Genomic DNA, 22,086 nt, shown 5'->3' with positions numbered 1-22,086 from the left:
TTAGACAATATACAGTGCTGCAAAATATAATTTAGACTAATTATTGCTTCGGGAATATCAGTGTGTAAGGGAGAACCTGTATGAGGAACTGAAACAAAAATTCTTAGAAGTTGGAATTAGTTTTATTATTAAAACAAATTCACAATATTTTTTTCAAAAAGCAATGCAAAACATCACCACTATTTGATAGCACAAGCTTAACATGGATTTATTGCATTTATTTCTGATCACTTTCAGAAGGAATTCTTTCCCCAACACACATTTCTAGGTAAGTGGCAAGAAGTGAAACAAATGTAGAAAATGGGAGAAAAAAGAAAAAAAACAGAACAACTTCTACATGTCCAAAAATGCCATAAGGTTGGTTACTATAGGACAGATTAGAAGATGACAAAAAAAAAAAAAAAAAAAAAAAAAAAAAAAAAAAAAAGTTGAAAGGTTATGTAGTTTATCAGTTACAAAGTAATAGTATATATAGTAGCTTTTATGTTTATAGGCTTAAAAACTGAACTTTTCTCAAGAGTAACATTCTACCATAATGGGACATTTGGGTTGTCTCATATGTCTTCTAACAGAAAACTCCCAGTAAAAGCCATTGGTGGAAACACTGTACCCCAATCTGAGGGAACTTTCAGGGTCATCTGAATCTGAAGTGAACACAAACTTTTGGAATACTCGGTTCTCTATCAAACACACACCTCTACTGTTCAAGTGCCATTTCATGTCTGTTCCAGCATGTTGCCTGACCTTTCCCAAGAGTGAGCTGTAAACTCAATTTCAAATATTGCCTCAAAAGTCTCAGTGGATTCAAAGGATTGACACCACATTACGGAAGCACCTGCCAGTAATTTCAAAACCATCTTCCTGCTACTATTAGGGAATTCTTCTGTTTAAAGAGACCATCAGGACAGAAGTCCTAGTATTACAAACTATACTTCTATTTTCTTTTCAGAACAGTGAACATGAAGATAAAGAAGAATATACAATACTACAATGGATACAACAAGGACACAGCACAAACCTAAAACAGAAACTATGCCAAACAACCTCACTGCCATTTGAGAACCCACATTATTGCTGGATCAGGCTGCCCAGAGAGGTCGTGGATGCCCCATCCCTGGAGTGTTCAAGGCCATGTTGGATGGGGCCCTAGGCAGCCTGGTCTAGTATTAAATGTGGAGGTTGTTGGACCTGCCTGTGGCAGGAGGATAGAAGCTTGGTGATCCCTGAGGTCCCTCCCGACCCAAGCTGTTCTATGATTTTATGATTCTATGATACTTGAAAGATATTTGGAGTCAAATCAAGGACAATACAGCGAATGTACAGGGGAAAAGGGAAGGGAAAGGACTTAATGCAACTTTTTTCAAACAAAGAAAATGTTGTAAGGAAAAAAACCAAACAAAAACATAAGCTTGCTGACATGTCCTTTATGAAAGAGGTCAGAGGGATGAAGTATAGTCTCTGCCTCAGAATGCTATTCTATTTTAGTATATTATATTAAATAATTTTAATAACTATACTTTAGTAATTTTAATAATTCTGTATATATGTTAAAAATTATATTAAATAACTGAGAAAACTCAAAAAGAAAGTTGTAGCTGAAATACTGTTGTCCTACTTGAACTTGCAATGCCTCCTAAGGAGGAAATATAGGCAGCTGGATCAAATTTTCACAGATGCCTTCTGTGGGGAAAAGTCCAAATGTAACTGGACTTTGTAACATGAATGGATTCTAAGTATCAGGATTTTGTAGCAGTAACCATACATTTCTAAGTAGCAACCAAGGTAACCTGATTCCTCTTAAACCCACATGCAAACTGCAGGCAGACCTGAGCACCACAGCTCTCATTCAAAGTGAAAAGGGACATCGAAAGTGAGGTTTGGCACATCAGAATTAGATAGACAGTTCCATCTGCAGTTTCATCTGCAAAACATTCATCAACTAAACTCACCAGGTAGAGCTTTCTATGCCACTATTGCTACAATTTCACAGATGCAAGAAAAATAAAAGGCTAGAACTGTCATGATATTCTTTAGGGCCCAAGACTCAATATGAGATTTAGGACAACATTTAAGTCCAGCTCTTCCTTCTCTCTTTAAACAAAATTTACAGTTGTTATTAATAAAAGAAAATGGTAGTACTGAAATTTATGATCCATTCATTTTTAAAATGAAAGCTCCTTGAATCTTATGTTCTGAGAAGTACAAACACCTGAAATGCATTTAAAAAATTTTTGCTCAGCCAAAATATAACAAAAATGGTATAACAAATAAGACAAAAAGCCTGATTTTCTGTAACTAGCAACCAGAAGTCCAGATCCAAAGATAACTAGAAGGTGTAAATTTGTTAAGTCCAACCTTATTAACTCAACTGAATCATTGATTCACAGGAATAAAGATATCAAGCCTGACATTCCTAACACTAACTTTTTTTTCCTCAAGAAAGACACCTAAACCACAAGTCATAACACAAATACATTGAGCTCTACCATGTACTCGCATGGTTTTGGTGTTTGCTGCAGTACATATGTAAGACCTTTTCTCACTTTCCAGAATCCATGCCAGTCTAAGTTACATGACTTCTTCTACCTTACTGTCTCTTCTAACTTATTTGAAGTGGTCTGAAACTCTTGTGTCATAAAGAGTTAACTGGCAAATATCTTCATTAGCTAAACATCTTTTGGAAATTATACATCCTTTTTCCAAATAACATCCCCTTCACACCTTCTATGCTGTTCTAGAGATTCTTATAACAAAGCTTACACATCTCACCAAGAGACAATACTAGGATTTCTTCCACAGTGAAAATAAGATGCAATGTTAAGACTGTTACTGCCTCCACAGCACATCCAAATATGAAAACAAACTATACCTTCTGAGAGAGGACGAATATTGCTGTTGAAAATGTATTGCTGTGTCCCTTTGCTTCATTAGCATGTCAATCTGTTTCTGAAGACGTCTGTTCTCCTCCTCAGCCTGCTCAAGGCGACTGAGATCTGTATTGTGACTTGCTATCTTCTCATTGTATCGCTTCCTTAAGGCATCATAATCCTTCTTCACACCCTCTAGCTTGTCCATTGCTGTATCGTAGAGCTTATTCAATATCTCTGATGACCCATTTTGCTTCATAACCTAAAAAAAAAATAAACTTTATTAAGTCTTGCATGTAGAGAGGAATGTATGCACTTTCACATCTCATCAAGGTACCTGAAGATCTGCTTTCACTTTATGTTTACAATTACTGTCTCCACGGCAAAAGAAGTCTTTATGTAAGCAGCACTTGGCCAATGTAGTGATGATATCTCTGTATTAAAATAATCCTAACTTCAGACTCCTAAAAACTGGTAGTATCAGAAATAAACTTTATTTTTAATCAGCCCAATACTTTTATCAATAATAATAAAACAAAAATGCACTCCACAATTTTATTAACTGTTTCTATTCAGTAGTTAAGAAAGAATAGAGCCTCCACTTAGCATTACTGCAACTCTAACCATCACTATATTATCTCCTTAATGTTCACTGGAAAAAAAAAAATCAGCTTTATCACAAGACAGTGAATCTCTCTAATGGTAAACTGCTATCAGTGAATATTAAACCCACATTTTATTTGAACTATTTTTTAAGTTTTAGCAAGAGGTTAATTGCTATTTGACGTCCAAGATAATGGTTGCAATTTAGGAAATGACCAAGAGGTGGCACTCGTGGCAGACGATTTCTACGCTCCGAGAACAACTCCAAGAGTACAAAATATAATTTGGATACACACAGGAATTTATTACAACATTCATACAATACTTAATCTGAAAACTACCTACGAACATTCGTGTTTCAAAAAGATACTCAAACAATACTAAGAGGGGCAGAAAATCCACTTCAGCATGCAAATTCTGACCAGAAAACTAGTTTTAAATTAATTTCAATTGACAAAAGAATTGTTCTATAAATGGCAACTTTTATTATAAATGACTTGAAACAACAACAAACTCTTAATGCACCTCTAGTCCTTTCATATCAAACGGTATAACATGCACAAAATGAGGATTTTTATTTTTTTTATTTTTTTTTATTTTTTGCATGCCATACTGATTTTCTCATCATTCTGTATTTTAAACTGAAATTCAGATTTGATGAAGCAGTGGGAAGAAATAGGGAGGCCTAATACACAGAGGTATCAGGAGTTCACATAATTCTAACATCTGCCCATAAATCTATGTCCTTTAATGTCTGAAAATATCAGCTCTAACAGAAGTTCAAAACAAACACATAGCAACTACTCCACACACAAAATCAAACACATTTCAACTACCAGACTTGTTTTTTTAGCCATCTGCTCCAGAGCTGTGATAGCACAGCTTCACTACACGGTTGGAAAAGATTTGCCCTGCCATGCACACAGATACCATACCACTGACACCTTCAGGTACCTTTGGCTCTTCATCTATTCCTTAAATTCAGAGCAAGGAAACAGGAGGTGGGATGTCTGCAGAGCAGAAACAGTTGCTACCATGCAGCCTGCCCACTTTGTGTGCCTTGCTCACTGCCCACAGATACCACAGACCAATTTTTACTGTCAGAAAAATTCTTCCGCACACAGACAGGAGAAGAGGTAACATCCTTTAAACTGATGCTGGCCTCCTTTAACTAGGTGCTCACAAAGCAGTCCAGGAACAAGGTTGAGCTTTGGGGAATCTCATCAGCATGGCAAATTCCGCACACACACAGGCATGTTCTCGTCAGTTTCAGTAGCACAAGCCACACAGAGCTGGAGGCGTTATTAGCTACCATGAGTCAGCCAACCATTTTAGAGAAGGTAAACATGCCAACGTTGCTGCTTATTCAAGAACACACTATTATTCTGTATAATAAAATGTTTACATACATAAAGTGCTAGCATATGTTAACTTACATTGTACTCACGAGTATTCTTTTCCTGAAGATTAGTTCCCAAAACGAGTTTGAGAATGGAGTTCTTGAGAATCCACACAGAAACAAACCACTTCACACTGCTTAAAGCATACATGTATTGTCTTTTTTTTTTTTTTTTTTTTTTTGAAAGCACACTAAATAATTAAAGAAGGAGAGCTATGACAGAAGTTTGATGGAATTAAGCATAAACTTGTTAAAAGAGATTTCACAAAGGCAGAAAGAAATGCCATAAGCAGGAAACAGAGCAATAAGGGAGGTCTCTCATTCAAAATCCCAGTGTCAGAAAAAGTAAACAGTCCCAACTGGACAAGAAAGACAACAAGAAGAAACAGTGTGAGCAGCAGAAATGCAAGCTGGGCAGCCCCTAAATAGCAAATCACTGACAAATTAAGAATTATTTGATCAAAAGTTTGTGCTCTTTAGGGCCAATGAGATGCTGTTTTCACACAGCCTGAAGATGAAACAAGATGTCAGAGTTATCAACAAAAACAGAATTAGACTAATACAGATGAGAAATGACAATGACAAGATAAGGATCTTGGCACCCCTTCAAGACAACATGATTCACTTTGACATGCTGAGAAATGGAGCTACGTAACTTTCTCATTGAGAGTAATACACATACTTTAAACTTTTAATCATGATGTTGTTGACACGAGACTGAATTTCTTTAAATAAATGTTTAAAAAGATGCTTCAACCTCCCTTTGTGCTGACAGACAGTTTCAGATTTAGACAATCTCAAAACACAACAGCCTTCTCTTGGAGGTTTCACACCTTTGCTTTGCAGCCTGACAAGCAGATGCACAGAACAATTATGCCATCTCCCCACGTTAACACAGCAAACAATTTCTGCTGCACAGAACATACCCCACATTCTGAATCAAGTTACCAAATCAAAACAGAACTCTAAAGATAAAAACTTCAGAGGATCAGGTCACAAGGAAATACAAATCTTCATTCCTTTTTGCACTAGCCCTCAAACATCTCCTAAGGCACTGCTCAGCACAGAGAGCTTGTTTTGACCTTTGCACCTCCTACCCTAGCAAATGATTATTTTTGTTTACATAGGTTTTACTTCTGAAGTCTACTATTTGACTTGCAAGTTTGTCTTGTGAATCAGACTACACACACTCAAATAGGATATTCTACTTAGATGTTTCAAATGTTACTCTGTTTTAACTGCTCTGAATGAAAACCATGGACCTGACAGCATCAATCTCTAACTAATCCTCATGCCTTCTTCAGAATATGCAAGCAACTTTGCTCTTGAGACTGTTATATACAGCTGTGTAGCACCCTCTTCCAGTTCTGAAGACTTTTTTCTGTTTCAAGTTCATAAACATTAACTGATCTATAGCTTCATTCTAACTCAATAGTGTCTGTGAACCTAAATAACCAATCTTAGTTAATTCCCCTAAAATCTGTCACTAAAAGACAAGAAAAAATTCACTCATATTTTCTGTGACACCTGGCAAACAATCAAATCAAAGCAAAAATAAAGCATAGCATCCCAGTCTGAAGCTAGCCCTGTCCCATAAATTAATCCAGTACCATAGCCTTTTTTCAATCACTTTGCAACTTCAAACTAGGTTTTTGATGCCTCCCCTATCAACTTAAATATACACAACATATGATCTTCATCACGCATACTCCTTTCTTCTCTGCATTAAAATATCTTAATGGTATCTAATATTCTATATCCCTTGTCCTCTCTCCAACTAGATATAGAAAAAATAAATTCAAATTCACGTTCATCCTCAGTCCTGTAACATGTAAGGCATTTTTATTTAGACTCAGTGAGACATAAAATGCAGCAATGCTACATGTTCATCTTTCTTGACTTATTTGTCAAAGAAAAAAGTTAATGTATTCTAGCACATATGTTACAAGTTGTAGCTTACCTGCTGCTGCTGGCTGCGTAGGTCTGTTATCTCTTTCTGATCCTCATCGTGAAGTCTTTTCATTTCCTCACATGACTGCTGAAGATGATTATGTTCTCTCACCAACTGCGTGTTTTTCCTCTTCAAGGTATCCATGTCCTCCTTTAGCTGTGACTGGTCACTCAGCAGTCGACTGTGCAACGTGCTGTTGTGGCATAGAAAAATACACTTGGGGAGATAAATTTTCCCAGACTGTTTTAACTAGTTTCAAGTAAGAGCTTGCTACCTAGAAAGCAGATCAAACTAACACGATTCTTCAAATTTGGATATTACAAGAACAGAAAAATCAGAGAAGAACATAAAAATAACAAACTAAGTTCTCTCCAATTACCTTCTGCTCTGAAACCCAACTACTGAATTGTAATTTCAAGTCAGCAACCAGGCTTTCCTTGTCAGCATCCCACCAAGCTATCGGGGATTTCTACCTCAAGTTCTCCAAAACAAAACAGGTAGCCCATATTTTTATCACTTCTAACAGTCCCAAATTATATTTTATCTTATACAAATATTTATCTTGTAATTAGAGTGGAATAACAGAACAAGAAATCATTTGTTTACCATGATTAAGTATGTTACAATCTAACAATGATCAGTAAATTGCTTCTTACAGCTTTATTAATACTTACTGATAAAAATCAGCCTCTTTTGCTGCTTCTTCACACCTTTTTAATGTCTTAGTATGTTGATTCTGCAGGGACTGCAAGTCTGACATGGCTTTCATGCACTGAATCTTGAGTCTTTCATAGTCATGATTAGGCTTTGGACTAGGCCTAGGAAGGAAAAAGAATCTGAAGTCAAATATTGGCTATTCAATAATTAAACATTATCACACAGCTGAGGCTGTTGGATATTTGATGCATTTTAAAATTCATGTACCCTTTGAACCAATGTTTTCAAAAACTGACACTTCTTGACTGAAATCACTTCTCTGGATTTTGTGATGCATTTTAGCATTGACCTGTGATAATCTTACTTAAACAGAAGTCAACAACGACATGAATTTGAATGGAATTCTTTGTTTTAAGTTTGTTTGTTGACTTCTGACCAGTGATACAGTTCCCTTAGTGTAGATGCATCTTTTTCTTGCTAAAATGTAGGCCCTTGGAACAGCAGAGTAGAACACACTCCCTTGGCAGTGCAGGCTTTTTGTTTCTTATAGATGAGCTAGAGTGCAGGAAGTTACTGTCAGCATTGTTCGTTTCTCATTGAAGGCTGATATGTATATTTACCTGCATGATATTCCAGTTTATAGGATTTTTCTTTTATTTTTTTAGTTCAACAATATATGAAATATACCCATAATTCATGTTAGAGATGCCAAACAAATTCTCACTATAGCTTTTAAAGAGATTCAACAGTTATTTCTTAAAGAAATTTCTTACAACTAAATATTTTAAAAGGAAGTGGACTTAATTAACTTAGTATGAGCACGTGCTAATGGAACTCAGTAAGCTTAAAGCTGCAACTAAGAATTAAATGTGTTTCACTTAGCATTCTCATTTTAATGACTGTTGGACAGATGGTGCTGACTTTCAATAACGTCACTTTAAAGTCTAATTTAAACCAATACTTGGATTTTTAGTCATTCCGTCAATGGTGTCAACATCCTAAATAGAGTTTTACTACTGCTAATTAGAATTACATTTTAAAAGGGAGATTAGCATCACAGTATTTATGGTAATATATTTGTAAGACTGTATGAATCAAGTATTTCTTTTTATACCCAGAAACAGATAGTGAATTAAAAAAATAACAATATAATAGAAAAAAGGACATCCTTTAAGACTCGAACATTCAGTTTCTTTATATCAATTTACATTTTAATTGTTACCATAATCTGTCGGTAAAGGAAAGAACTGACGGTTGTTTTTTTTTGTTTGTTTGTTTTTTCCCCTTCTTCTTGGAGTAAGGAGCAAAAGAGCAATTACAGTTTAAGACCTTACTACTCAGCATCTCAGATACAACTGAATTTCTAAATGTACCTTCACAACTCGCACACATATGCCAAGCACCTGTGAGTCAGATGCCACTGCTATGTGTTTTCTTATAACTGTCATCACTGCAACCAAGCAGAACCATTTTTACTTCAGTTCAGTTGCCAGATGAAATTCAGTTCCAGAATCCATGCTGCTGTTGTTGTATGAAGCTAAGAGAGTTCTGGTTACTTATAAAGCAGAGCTTACAGCCATTTTGGAAAGAGTATGATGGCAAGAAAGGGAGACACGGCAATCTGTGCAACAGTGAAGTAAATGCAGTGTGAGACTAAACAAATTAGATATCAACTAATTTTTCTCCTTTTTTTTTTTTTTTTTTTTTTTTTTTTTTTTTTTTTTTTTTTTTTTTGCATTTGTGTTAAAGGCATAAGCCCCAGGAGAAGACATACAGACAGCTGTCAGAAACTTCATTTTGTAAGTAGAAAATAAAGTGGTGAAAAAGCAAGCAGGTATAATCCAGGTTTTAAACATTAAGATTTATGATTTTATGAGTTACTATTTTCTAACATAAATAAATGTGTTGAGTACATTGGATACACTTTCTAGACATTATCTGTGTTGGTCAATTGCTAGACAGAATAAAAGTGTTGCTCTGAAAGTCACACCTCATATTTTATTGCGTTGGATCATAATGTCAGAGGTGGATGCTGGTGGTATGGCAGTAAACCTTCCCATCAATATTCCACTACATGCGTGACAGATGGCAGCAGATGGATGATCTGGCAGAATGGTGCTTGATGTGGAAGTGTGTATGAAGCAAAGGTGTGTCACTGAATTCCTCCATGCAGAATAAATGGCACCCCTTGACATTCACAGACAATTGCTGAATGTTTCTGGAGACCAAACATTGGATGTGAGCACAGCGAAGCCATGAATGGCACGTTTCAACAGTAGTGACAGTGGTAGTGGATCATCTCCAATGGTAAAGATTTTTATGAGTGCAGCATGCAGTCTCTTGTTTATTGCTGGTGAAAATGCATAGCTAATGGTGTTGAAAAAGACTGTTTTATAGCTGATAATTTGCTTTATAGTCTTATTGCACTCTGTACCCACTGTAGTTTCCATAAACCTACATAGGAGGCATTAATTTCAGAGGGAACTACATATACAAATTGTACCTTGACCACAATAAATAATTTGGTCAAAGCTCTGCTTTAGTACTACAACACATGTATGCATACAGTCACTCTCATGTGACTCAAGCACAGCATGAACAATCCTACTCCCGTCCAACAGAGTAACACGTGCTACTCTGATTTAGCTCATCACAATCCACTTCTGCGGCTCCTCTTCCATTACTCTAGGACTTAGTCAACACTAGATTTGAAAAACAGTTCCCAATTTTGCAACCACCTGCCTTCACAGTCAGCCTAATCCAGCCTACAAACACTTCGCCAGCTGCAGCTATTTCTAAGCATGCCACCATGATCTGTTGAGATTTGCCTCTACAGCACCTGCGTTTGAAAGAAACACTGTGATAGTATGTTTTTTAGAGCTGCAAAAGTCACCACCTAAATGGTGGTTTTTCACATTTCACACTTCAGAGTAGCAGTTGGCCTTGACTGCTGGAAAGCTAATGATGTTTTTTGTATGAGAAAAGACTGTAGAACAAAGTAGAAAATACCATCAAGTTTTCCTGAAGCAAGGAAGTATATTTCTATGAGAGTAATAATTTTATATTTTAATATAGGAAAAAGAGTCAGATGGTGACCTTTGTTCATTTTCCAGCCATCAGATATTTAATTTTTTGAAAGGCAACATCCTCCATCTTATATAAACCACTCAAACACTGTCCAAACACGATGCTTATTTTAATGAGTTTTCTTTAAGCTGTAAACTTCTATATTTTCTGCAATATACAAATCCTAACATTGGCAAAAGATTGATTTGACAATTAAAGAGAGAAAACTAGGGCAGGCTAGAGCACAGCTCATCCAAACTTTATTAATAGTATCCGGGATTATAGAGAACAATACCATAAGCTGTAAAATCCTCAATGCCTAAGCTCTAGTGGCTTCAGATAAGAAGAATCTCTGTTCAAGCAAGCTCTGACAAAGATGTTTATATTCGACAAACTTTTTCTCTCATTACCACAACACTTTCAGACCCTCAAGACAGAACACAAAGCTCCCCAGTCCCTGAAGTAGCCTTTCCAACAACCCCAGGGTGATGAGGCTGGAACAGTCAGCTAAGCAGTAAATAATAAAGCACACAGATTCGGTTCACTGGCTCAAATCCTGAGACCACTCCGACAGACAAAATTTGAATTAATCACCACTTCAAAGCAGCAAACACTTCAGCTACTGTCTTCCACATCCTCCCGTAACTTAACCTACGAAGCCTCAGCAACTACCTTGTTTTCTTCTCTCAATATTGATTCAAGTCCTATTCCCCTCAATTCCACAGCAAAATTGCTGTAAAAAGCAGAACACACGCAGCTCTGAAAACTTTATGTGGTCACCCTACATATATGTCACCACAACGTACGTACCTTAAAAGCAACATAAATACATTGCAATATTATAACTACTTTACAAGCAAGAAAGATGCTTGAAAGCTAGCAAAGACTAAGTTGAAATGTTCACTTTTTTTTCTTTTTTACCTGCAGTCATCAAAAGTTGATCCAGGTGATGAAAGTGCAAGTCGCTTGCGCAGCTCATCCCTCTCCCGAGTTACCTGTCGGAGCTGAAATAATATTGTCTCCAGCTTCTCACTCATCTGTCTCGTGTCTGCTACAGGTGGTGGAGATGATGCTTTACCAGTTGTACCTGACCAAGAGACAGTGAACTGACAGTCAGAGAACCCTTCAAAAGAACAATGCCACATCACTGAAATAATACTAATTTTAAAAAAACCCAACCCCATATCTTTTTTTTTTTTTTAAACAGATTCTTGTTCAAAAACAAATTGTTCCAAGCTTTCATCAGATAGTTAACACAAAAAAATCTCAATTCACTCAGACTTTACATTAGCAGAACAGCCTTATTTGTGTTGCAAGTAGCATTTCCATGAGTAGGTCCCTTGCTTCCTCACGTACTTAGAAACTACCATCCAAGAGTTAACAATTGATGGGCAAAATGAAGAATCAGCCATACAGCTTGCCTAAAAAAAAAAAAAAAAAAAAAAAAAAAGGCAAGGCACAAAAAAGTCATGGATAAAAGATCATTTCTGATGAAGGTTCCATGCTTAAAGAAAAGAATAAAGAAGAAAAATACACTTACATCAACTTAGCTCAGTGACAACAGTCAAACTGTTACAGCAGAGGGACTCTTCTGCTACTTTAGCCTCACAGATAGACTATTCCATAGATATACTACTGCTAGCTTGTATTTTTTTTACAGAAAAATTCTGCTTTCACACATCACAACTTATCAGTCATGCATATAAAGATTTGACTTGGCAGCAAAATATGAAAGACAAACTTCACTTTTAAAAAAACTGGTTAAAGTGAGCATGTTACAATCACTGCTACTGGACAGTACATGCAGCATCTTATCACTATCATCATCGTGTTCATCAGAGATAACAGTAAAACCCCACTGTCTTTTTGGTATCTCATATCATTACAAAGAGATCCATCCACAGAATGCAAAAACTCCCTCCAGTTTTTAAGTAGAACTTCCTGTTCTTAAGTTACCACAGCAAATTAACTTCAGGGCCAGGGCTAATATACACAGAGCATCCAGTATAATAGCATCCCTGTTCTTATTCCCTTCAGCTGTTAATATAACTGCATAACAAGAATTTGTGAGCACAGACTATTCTTTTATTCTAACTACTGCATAGTTCAAATAATGCATGCAAATGCTTCGACAGTTAAGAATTGCAGGAATGTCCCACATTCTGTAGGAAGATACAAGACATGGACTCACATTACTCTAAAAAGCTTTCAACAGAGCCTACATTTGGCTTTTTCTCCTATTACTCTTTCATTCAAGAGTACCCTCTTCCATGAGGGCTAGAGATCTTACACTACTAAAACACAATTGTATTGTCTTTTTGCCACTTTCATTTCTTAAAATAAGAATTATTTGATATAATTTTTAATGAAAGATCTTTTGGAAAGGCTCATGTTGTAATGAATAAACAGGAAATGTTTAAAACGGAAAAGTCAAAATGCATGCCCATTTGGAACAGTATTGGACATATTAATGAGGAAGGCAGTTCCATAAAAGAGTGAAAAAGTAGACAAGCATACTTCCTAATTCAGGAACTGACAGGATGCTTGATTTCAGGTATATTTAATCCCCAAGATATGCCAGGCAAGGCAAGACTGCTTTAAATACAGTCAAGCTATCTAGCCATAGGAAAGACGTTCCTGGACAAATGTGAAGTCATAAACCTTAGTATCAGGAACAGTTATTTTTCATTAACCTGTCGCTTTTTATACTTACATAAAAGTAGTATTTTTGTATGTAAAATGGAATGCCAATACTGACAGAATATAATACTAGTCAAGACTTAAGAGCTATAAAACAATATTCCCTCTTATCCTTAAGACAAGCCCCCCCAGAAATGTATCTTTGCTCAATAACAACTTCACGTTTTTAGTAATAATTTCAAACATTTCAAAATCTTCAGTAAGCTTCTCTTTCATCAGAAAAACTCAATACTCTCCATTTCCTTGAAAGGGGGTTTTTGTAGCTGAATGCTAAAAGCTTTTTACTGCATCTGACATCCTGATGCAGTACAAGGAAAATGACCTGTGCTTCCAGCTTTATATTCTTTTTCCATGTGACTGCGTATTTTACACAACAGTACTTCCTTTCTGCATTTTAACCACTCAAACTGGTCTTAAAATGTACAAGCCTACAGGCTAAATTTCCATTATCCAAATGATGCCACTTTACAGAGACTTACTGGCTGCTGTGGATAATCTGGATTTGTTAAAATAGATCTATAGCATGTCTTGACAAGTGCAACTCACTCATCTGCTCAGTAAGCCCCAGAACTCCTTTTCTATATCAGCTCCTCTTTGGTGGATCCAGCAATACCCAGCCACATGCTGCCAGCCTCAAGGTAGGCAGCACTCCACTGCCTCCAACAACAACCCCACAGTGTAGGGGGGCTACATGCAACATTTGTCCACACAGTATATGCATGAAGTCTTGAATACACATTAACTGAATCAAAAATAAGATTTTGCCAAATTTCATACATTCTATAAAAGAAAAGCAGTTACAACAGAAGCTGAAGCAATTACATCTTCCACAGTTTAAACATGGGACTTCATGCAAATCACAAAGATTCACAGACATAGTAATTATCAAATACAATTTTTGATGGTTTCTCTAATAATCAATGTTTGAAGAGATAGTGTAGCCACAATGACACTACTGCATAGTTAGCTTAATTTGCATGTCACTCCCATTACTTGGGGGTAGGTCAGCACACTTTTTGGAATAAAAATAACATTTTAAAAGAAATGGGGCTGGGAAACTTGTTAAACTGACTAAGATGTACTACAACACTGAATCATTACAACACTGATGTGGGAAAATGAGTACAAGTGGATAAGCAATTTTTTTTCAGAAATAATATGAAAATAGCTTAAGTTATAACACACTCATTATTTTCCTTTTTGAGAAACACACTTATATGAGCATGAATCAATCATCAGCTAACAGAATGCTTGTAATTTCATTCCAATTTTTCTCAAGTCATTTTATAAATGTGTGGCAATTGTTGCTTGCAAACAATGAGACTAGGCTACATAGAGCTGATTCTCCTTACTGCTTCCAGTTAAAAAGAAATCAGCACGAATGTTCTGAGTACCAGTTCTTTAAGGCCCTGTAAGTCATGAGAAAATATGTTAAAAAAGACTTGCAAAATAAGACAAAAGATGTGTTGGAAAGTATGACCAGTAGGGTTTCTTCCCCAAGCTCAGGAACACTTATTCCAGATGTAGGAAAATCTGTGCTAAAATATTTACTTTTCTGCATTAATTTAAGAGGTCTAGAATGGGATTACATAATAGAATCTATCATTTGATGCACTTCTTCAGATGTATCTTTTGAAGTGGTCTTGAAATAACAGAGACAGTAGAACAGAACTGCCTTGTCGGTGAAATAAAACATCAGTAAAAACAGCAGCAGTCCATGGAGGAAGGGAAACTGAAAGGTACAATACTGAACCGTGGAAGAGCTTCATCTGAAAGACAGAAAACCTAATAGGTTATGAAAGCAGTGAGGATCGTGTAACATGCAAGAAAAAGAACATGCAACAATTCAGTATTTGTTTTACTACAGAATATAATACCCTAAACAAAGCCGCCAGCACACAAAACAAACTTTCAACTTACATAAACTTAAGACTTTAGAGAGAGCTGAGCAGTACTGGAAAGATCAACATGAATGAAAATCTACAACCCAGTACTCAGAACATGCAAGGAAAGGAAAAAGTACTAGTCATGTCAGTTTGAAGAATCCTTGCAGAACTTTTCTTAGCTAAAACACAGTTGAGATTAAAACCCGTATGTGGGTAAGGAAATACAGTTGAAGCTTCTGCATTTGAGTAGCCAGCTGTTCCCTGGTGGGAAGGATAAAACCTAATGTTTGTCAGGTTTATAACTGCACAGCAGAAGCATAACCTGGGCTCAGGAACCCCATCCAAACAGAGAAAGCTGCTGGGCAGCTGCTGCACACCAGCCTGAGGCTGAGGCTCCACTTATGCTCACTGCCATAGCTTCTCCTACAGGATGCTCTGAGCATCAACTCATCGTGCTGTTTTATAGCCCCCCAAAAAAACTGCTGACACCAAAATGATTTCCTGAATGCACAGACTGATAAAGGGACGCAGGGAGTAGAGAAAGACACCATGTTCCAGACATGATGTCTAGAGGGCAGGAGGAATGGATTCACACACTCTGCATTCCCGTTCAGATTATTATGGGCTGAATCTTCAGGAATACCGCCAGTCTGCTGCCAAACACTCTCTCTCTTCTCTGACACTATTTGTTGGCAAAGTTAGCTTCTTTGTGGCTACTGTTTTTTTGTTTTGTTTTGATTTTATTTTAAATTAGGGCATCACATACACTGAGTAATTCTTGGGTGGCTCTGAAGTGACAAAAAACTTCACCACCACACTTAAACCTATAGCTGCCAGGAAATGGATGCTATAAAAGTCAGTGAGAATACAGTAAAACAATTCAAAGTGCTTGCTGCTTAAAAAAGGTAGTTAATAGCAAACAGACTGAAAATTAGGCAAAGAGATTAAAGATTACCTATATGATTCATAAACCGAACTGAGTGAAAAAGAAATGTGAAGTTATTCTAAGACTTTGGAAGAGAGTGAGTATTTCATAACTTTTGTTTCCAGGAAACAAAACATACATTACTCAGATCAAAGGACAAGAAAATTACATAGGATTTAGATCTATAAAAAAGTCAACTGACAGTTGACTTGAAATTTTACAGGCATGTGACTTTTGAATAGAGGTAGATCATCAAAGCCAATCACTGGAATACACAAAAGAATTCCAGTATAATGTACTGGTAGCATTCCCACTACTAAGGGGGGAGGTTGGGAGGAAACAGCAAAAACACAACAAAAATAATTATTCAACTTGTGTTAGTTTAGCACTAGAACAGACTTCAGTATACTTTCTGCTGTCAAGGAGCCTCCAATACGTGAACTTAGAGAAAGCACCTCACAGAGTGGCAACATCTAAAGCTGGGGGACAAAGAATCACAGAACAGCCTGGGTAGGAAGTGACCATAAAGATCACAGAGCTCCAACCCCTGCTGTGAGAGCAGGGTTGCCATTCACCAGATCAGGCTGCTCAGGTCCCCATCCAACTTAGGAACACCTGCAAGGACAGAGCATCCACAGCTTCGCTAGGTAACCTACTACATTTCCTTACTCGTAGGGAAAAATTTCCCTTGAACATATAACCTAAATCTCCCCTCTTTTACTTTAAAGCTATTCCCCCTTGTCCTATCATTATCAGATCACATAAAGAGTCCATCTCTGTACTGTCTGTAAGCTCCATTTAAGTACTGGAAGACCACAAAGAGGTGTCCCTGGAGCCTTCTCTTCTCCAGACGGACTGAAGAAGTCCAATCCCCTCCGTAATCCTTAGGAGATAGACTCCAGATCCCTAAGTGCCTTCATGGCCCCCCTGATCAGGTAACCACCTGATGGTCCCTAATTTCAATCCACAAACTCTCAACCCGATCACAGTTGTTTTTTAAAAGGCAGCTCTGTGCAATCCACCCACTTCTTATAATAAAGGACAACTTCCCTACCCATCTTGCCCTTGTCTCTTATAAAAAGCTCCTAGTCCTCAATTATAGTATTCCAGCTGTGTGATTTGTCCCCATCATGTTTCTGTGATAACAATCAGGCCATAGTTTTCTAATTGCAAACTGACTTCTAACTCTTTCTGCTTATTTCTCATGCTTATGTTCCTTGGTGTTGAGGTGGGCTACACACAGGGTTACTTTTTTGGACGAGCCCTCCTGAATTCCTCTGGAACAAATCTGAAGTTTCCTCACTGCTGCTTCATAAAGTGACAGTGTTTCCCAGCTCTTCTCTGTCATGGAGTAGTAGTACATCCTCTCCTCCTGGAGAGGACATCTGGGCTGCTGCTCTGCTCCAAGAGGACATTAGGTACTCAGTGTTCAGAACTATGTTATACAAGTTCACTACAGTGCATGGTGAATATTTGTTGCCAAAAATTATAAATGTTAAGTGACTGGGTACACTATACAAATTAACATATTATATTTAAAAAAAAAAAAAAAAAAAAAAAAAAAAAAGCCTTTATTCTGTGCTGTCTTCTCCACTACCATTACTGGTCAAATGGCAGATCAGCCAGTGCCTGTCACATACAGTGCTGTTGCTGGGCTCCGTCTCATTCCTAAGTGATACTTGGTTTGTGCTTGGCACATTAGGCACTCCATAAATAATTATTCTGATGTCAGAGATGCAGGATTGTAGCTCCATTGAGAGAGTGTGCTAGGCACAAAGAGTGGGCAGATGAAGGATGCTTCTGTTTACACACAAATATCTTTGTGACTAACAGAGAGAGATGAGAAACAAAATACAGAGAGAGTATGACAAGCTAATGAGGATTTTTCATTGTTTGGGGGGAAAGAAGGTGGAGCTGAAGCATGGCAGTGGGATGCAGGGATTGTGAAAGCTTATATCTCTTTAGTGAATCAAGGCTGATTTCTTTTTCCTCCCCTCAGTACTCTACCTATCCCTACTATCTGTTTCAAAAAACAGCATGAACTTGATTCATACAAGCAGAAAGAAAAGGAGGGAAATCTAAGGGAACAAAGAAAACACAATCATCTAAAGAAGTTTTGAATGGTAAGGAAGATAGACAAGGAAGAACTTGTATAGCATAAGGATCTGTTTCTCTGAATTTTTATTTATATACGGGCAAAAGAAAAAAAAATTTGGCAGATCCATCTATTGTTGTAGATGCTAACGAGGCTGAACCTTGTAGTACAAGCATATAGAAGTTCCTTCTCCAGAACAACCACCCTAACTTCTACTCAGTGCCTTCTTCTACCACATACACACAGTACCATCTACAGGTGGCTGGAATTTCATTCTTCCCTGCATCCCTCATTCCCTGCAGGCCCATTCAAGCAAGGAAAGTGGATGACATGGCACTGCATGAGACAGACATGAAAGGAGAGCAATTTCACAAAAGCTGATGCCAAATCCTACCTATTTCTGGACAGTGAAAAGTGCACGAAACATACAAATAATTGCTTTGGTCAATAAAAGGAGAATGGCCTCAGTTTCAAGAATCCTACCTATTACCTAATCATGTCACCATATTGCTACTGTATGGCATCTGCACCAGGAAAATTTTATTTCCTCCCACCCTAAACACAAAAACCCCAGTAACATCAGTATTATGTAAGTCACTCTGTACCTTAGATTACTGTAGGGAAATGAGTGCAAAGGGACTAATTATTGCCATCTGACCAACTGTATAAAGAAAGAAAAAAAAGAGTTAACCATTTATTTAAAAACAAACAAACAAACTAGAAAGTTGCTGGGGATCAAACAAAGCCCTTTTACAAGATTTATTTTACAAGTGTCAGAACTCCCCTGCCTTCCTATTTGGGTATCAAAGGACAGATGAGGTCATTTTCTCATATTTCTCTAGGAACTGTTGCTTCTCTGATGAATGTTATCATAGGCTTGTCCTACCACAGAGGGTCCAAGTTCCTGCCTGGCTGCCAAGAACCCACAGACACAGAGTGTGTAACAGGAAAAAGAGAAACAGTCCAACACACAAACTGGAGCAGGAGAAAACAACTGTGAGGAATCTGCAGTGCTGCATTACACCACACACTGAATGCCCTTCCTACATTCATCTGTTGCCCCCCATTAATAAACTCTCAAGACACAGTCTTTCTCCTCACTGAAAGATACAAGTAAATAATAGATAACTAGCTAAAAAGTACTAAAAAAAAGCCAGAAACAATAACGTTGCACAAGAAAAAAAATTCAATACAGAAGAATCTGAGACAGAATTAAATTAACATGAAGCAACTCCAGGTAAACCAATGTGTTTATCTTATTATGACTTTTTTTTTTTCCAAGTCCCATTAAAAAAAAAATAAATAAATAAAAGCAACAATGTACCCCGCATTCATAAAACAATGGAGAAAGGTCTCCTGTGGCACCAGAACAGAACACAAAAATCACAGATTGAAATACAAAAAAATAATTTTGTACTGCAGTATCACGTTTGCTAATCTCACACAAAATTCTATCTGCTAATCAAGAATGTTCATGTATAAACACAACAGTTCATTTATGTCATATTAATATAATTATAAATGTTCATAATTTCTGGGGATCAAGATTCCCAGCTATCTACTCTAGTAACTATGCACAAAAGGTAGAGTCTTGTCGGATAGTTTGTGGAGGGCATTTATACCCCTTTACAACAACACAATCAGAGATAAAGTAGATGTAACAATTTTACAGAACAAACTTTCCTATGAGGATTTCCACCAATCACTAAAAAAAAGACATCTGATAAAGCAACAACAAAAACTATTGCTCAAAACTGTCTACCCTTACCTCATGATTGTCAGCTCAGGAAGTTACCTGAGCCAGAGGTTTAATCTCCTTGAACGTGTTCACTTGTTTGTCAGGCCTGTATCTAATTTAAATACCTGGAATATTTTCTAGCATGAATTGTTAATACAATCAGCTCAACTATACAACATCCTGGCTTACCTGGAACTATTTCAGAAAAAGATAATTTAATTAAGAGTGCTAGCAGCAGAAACTAACTCAAACAATGGCTAGGATGGTTAAGATTGAAAACAAGATAAAACACAGAGAAATCCTCTTCTTTAGTTACTTTATGAACCATGGAGTATAAAGACAATGAATGGAAGTTTTTATTATATCTCCTGGTTGGAAGACACTAAGATGTATTATCAGCTCATTTAACTGGGCTTAATTAGTCTCCCTCTTCATTTTCTCTAAAAGCATTTCCATGCTGTTTGACAAACAGAAGCAAAGCACAACAGAAACAAAAATGTGTTTAATATTAACATTAAGTGTTCTGAACTCGGGAAACATAAAATATAGTCCTTCTCTGCCCCATAAAGAAAATATATGTGACTGGAGAAAATAAAGTATTCCTTTATATGCATGTTTGGCATTGATAGTTGTGCACAATATATTCCAAAGCTTACACTGACTCCAAACTACGAGCTTCTCACCTCTTTCCACTGACACATTCATTTCACAGGAAAAAACTTATTTCCTACACAACCTTTAAAAATAAATTCCAGTGAGCCAAGTGGTAGTGGTGATCAGTGGTGGAAGGAAGATGCCTCTAAATAGTGAAACACTAAAGAAAATCAGGTGTTGGGATTGCATTCAAATAAGTCATAAGAAGCCTTCAGAGAATTGGCATGCAACACTTTCTGTTATGAAGGTTTGTCACTCAACAGTATTTAAAAAACCTCACAGTGGCTTTGAAGTGACTTGCAAACATGTCTGTTAGGACATGCCAGCTATTAAGTAGAGAGAATTTGCTACTGATATTAGATCACATTTAAAATATTTTACCTTGTAGAACAAGATGTGTGAGAAAGAAAATGATTTGCAAGAAAAAAAAAAATCATGAATAACAAGTCTGTAACCAGACTGTAAAGCAAACGTCAGCTTCAATCAAGGTACTCTCCTGACTGTTAATATTAAACACTCAATTCACTTTAACCATCTGAAAAAAAAAACAAAAAAAAAACAAATCAAACAAATAAAAACAAAACAAAACAACAACAACAACAAAAAAAAAAAAAAAGAAAAACCCACCCACAACTATGGAGGATGCTAGAAACACAAGATTTATTTAATAATGGTGATCTTATTTTTTAGGTGATAAGTAACTTGGATCATTGCATACACAATATACTTCTAAGAATAAGTCTTAAAGGAAATCATACAGGACAGTATTTAGTATAAATTTTAATATTTTAAAACATCGGGTGATCAAAACAGATTGGAAAGAGTTCAGTTCTGACTGATATATGGGAATAAAGGATGACTCAGAAGCAAAATACCAAATTCAAAATAAGTGTTCAGAAAAAGGAATCCCACACTTGTAAAAGAGACCATTACACAAATATGTGTGTGTGTGTGTGTGTATGCGCCACATATGTATGGCCTCTAAGTGGTAACTGTTAAAGCAAAAGTTCTCTCAGTGATGGCAAACAATAGTTTCTAACCCTGTTAAATACCACTTGTTATTTTACAATTTTGGAAGTTTATCAGTTGCAAAGAATGAAGTAGGTGCACTCACAAAGTTATAAGAGTTGAAAAAAAAAACAACAACAACAAAGAAGTTAAGTGTCCTTTGTTAAAATTAGGAATATGGGACCAGAAAGAACCATCTGTACCCTCTCATATCTCAAGCACCACTTCACCTAATTATTCCACCAAATTACTGCATGTGGCGTTAGAAGAACCTCCTTCTTTGGAAGTCTTTTTGCAACTCTGGTTATCTAAAAATTTATCCTTCCTATCTTCAGCTCCCATTTCTTCAGAACAAACCAAATTCCGCTCTTCTTTCAGGTAATAACATACAATCCTGAACTGGATAAAAAGAAGACTAAAATGTCACAACTTCCCATACATTCAGTCAACCTTAAAACCTTGTTTCTGCATGTTGGAGTTAAAATCTCATCTTGATGACTCCAACAGATGTCTACACACATCCTTAAACAGATGACT

The 22,086-nt window shown here is 36.7% G+C and overlaps 1 protein-coding gene across 2 annotated transcripts in view; it reads right to left on the bottom strand.

Annotated features, from left to right (window-relative positions):
* Positions 1-22,086, bottom strand: part of DLG5 (discs large MAGUK scaffold protein 5) — a 93,989-nt gene that overhangs the window by 35,640 nt on the left and 36,263 nt on the right. For both annotated transcript variants that reach the window (XM_072340220.1, XM_072340221.1), the window contains exons 3-6: positions 11,465-11,630; positions 7,495-7,638; positions 6,830-7,013; positions 2,870-3,129 (exon numbers count right to left, since the gene is read on the bottom strand). In XM_072340220.1, the coding sequence (XP_072196321.1) occupies positions 2,870-3,129; positions 6,830-7,013; positions 7,495-7,638; positions 11,465-11,630 (754 nt within the window). The remainder of the gene's footprint in view (positions 1-2,869; positions 3,130-6,829; positions 7,014-7,494; positions 7,639-11,464; positions 11,631-22,086) is intronic.

This window comes from Excalfactoria chinensis, chromosome 6 (assembly GCF_039878825.1).
Source record: "Excalfactoria chinensis isolate bCotChi1 chromosome 6, bCotChi1.hap2, whole genome shotgun sequence".
Taxonomy (NCBI): domain Eukaryota; kingdom Metazoa; phylum Chordata; class Aves; order Galliformes; family Phasianidae; genus Excalfactoria; species Excalfactoria chinensis.
This window is presented reverse-complemented; position numbering and strand designations above follow the sequence as displayed.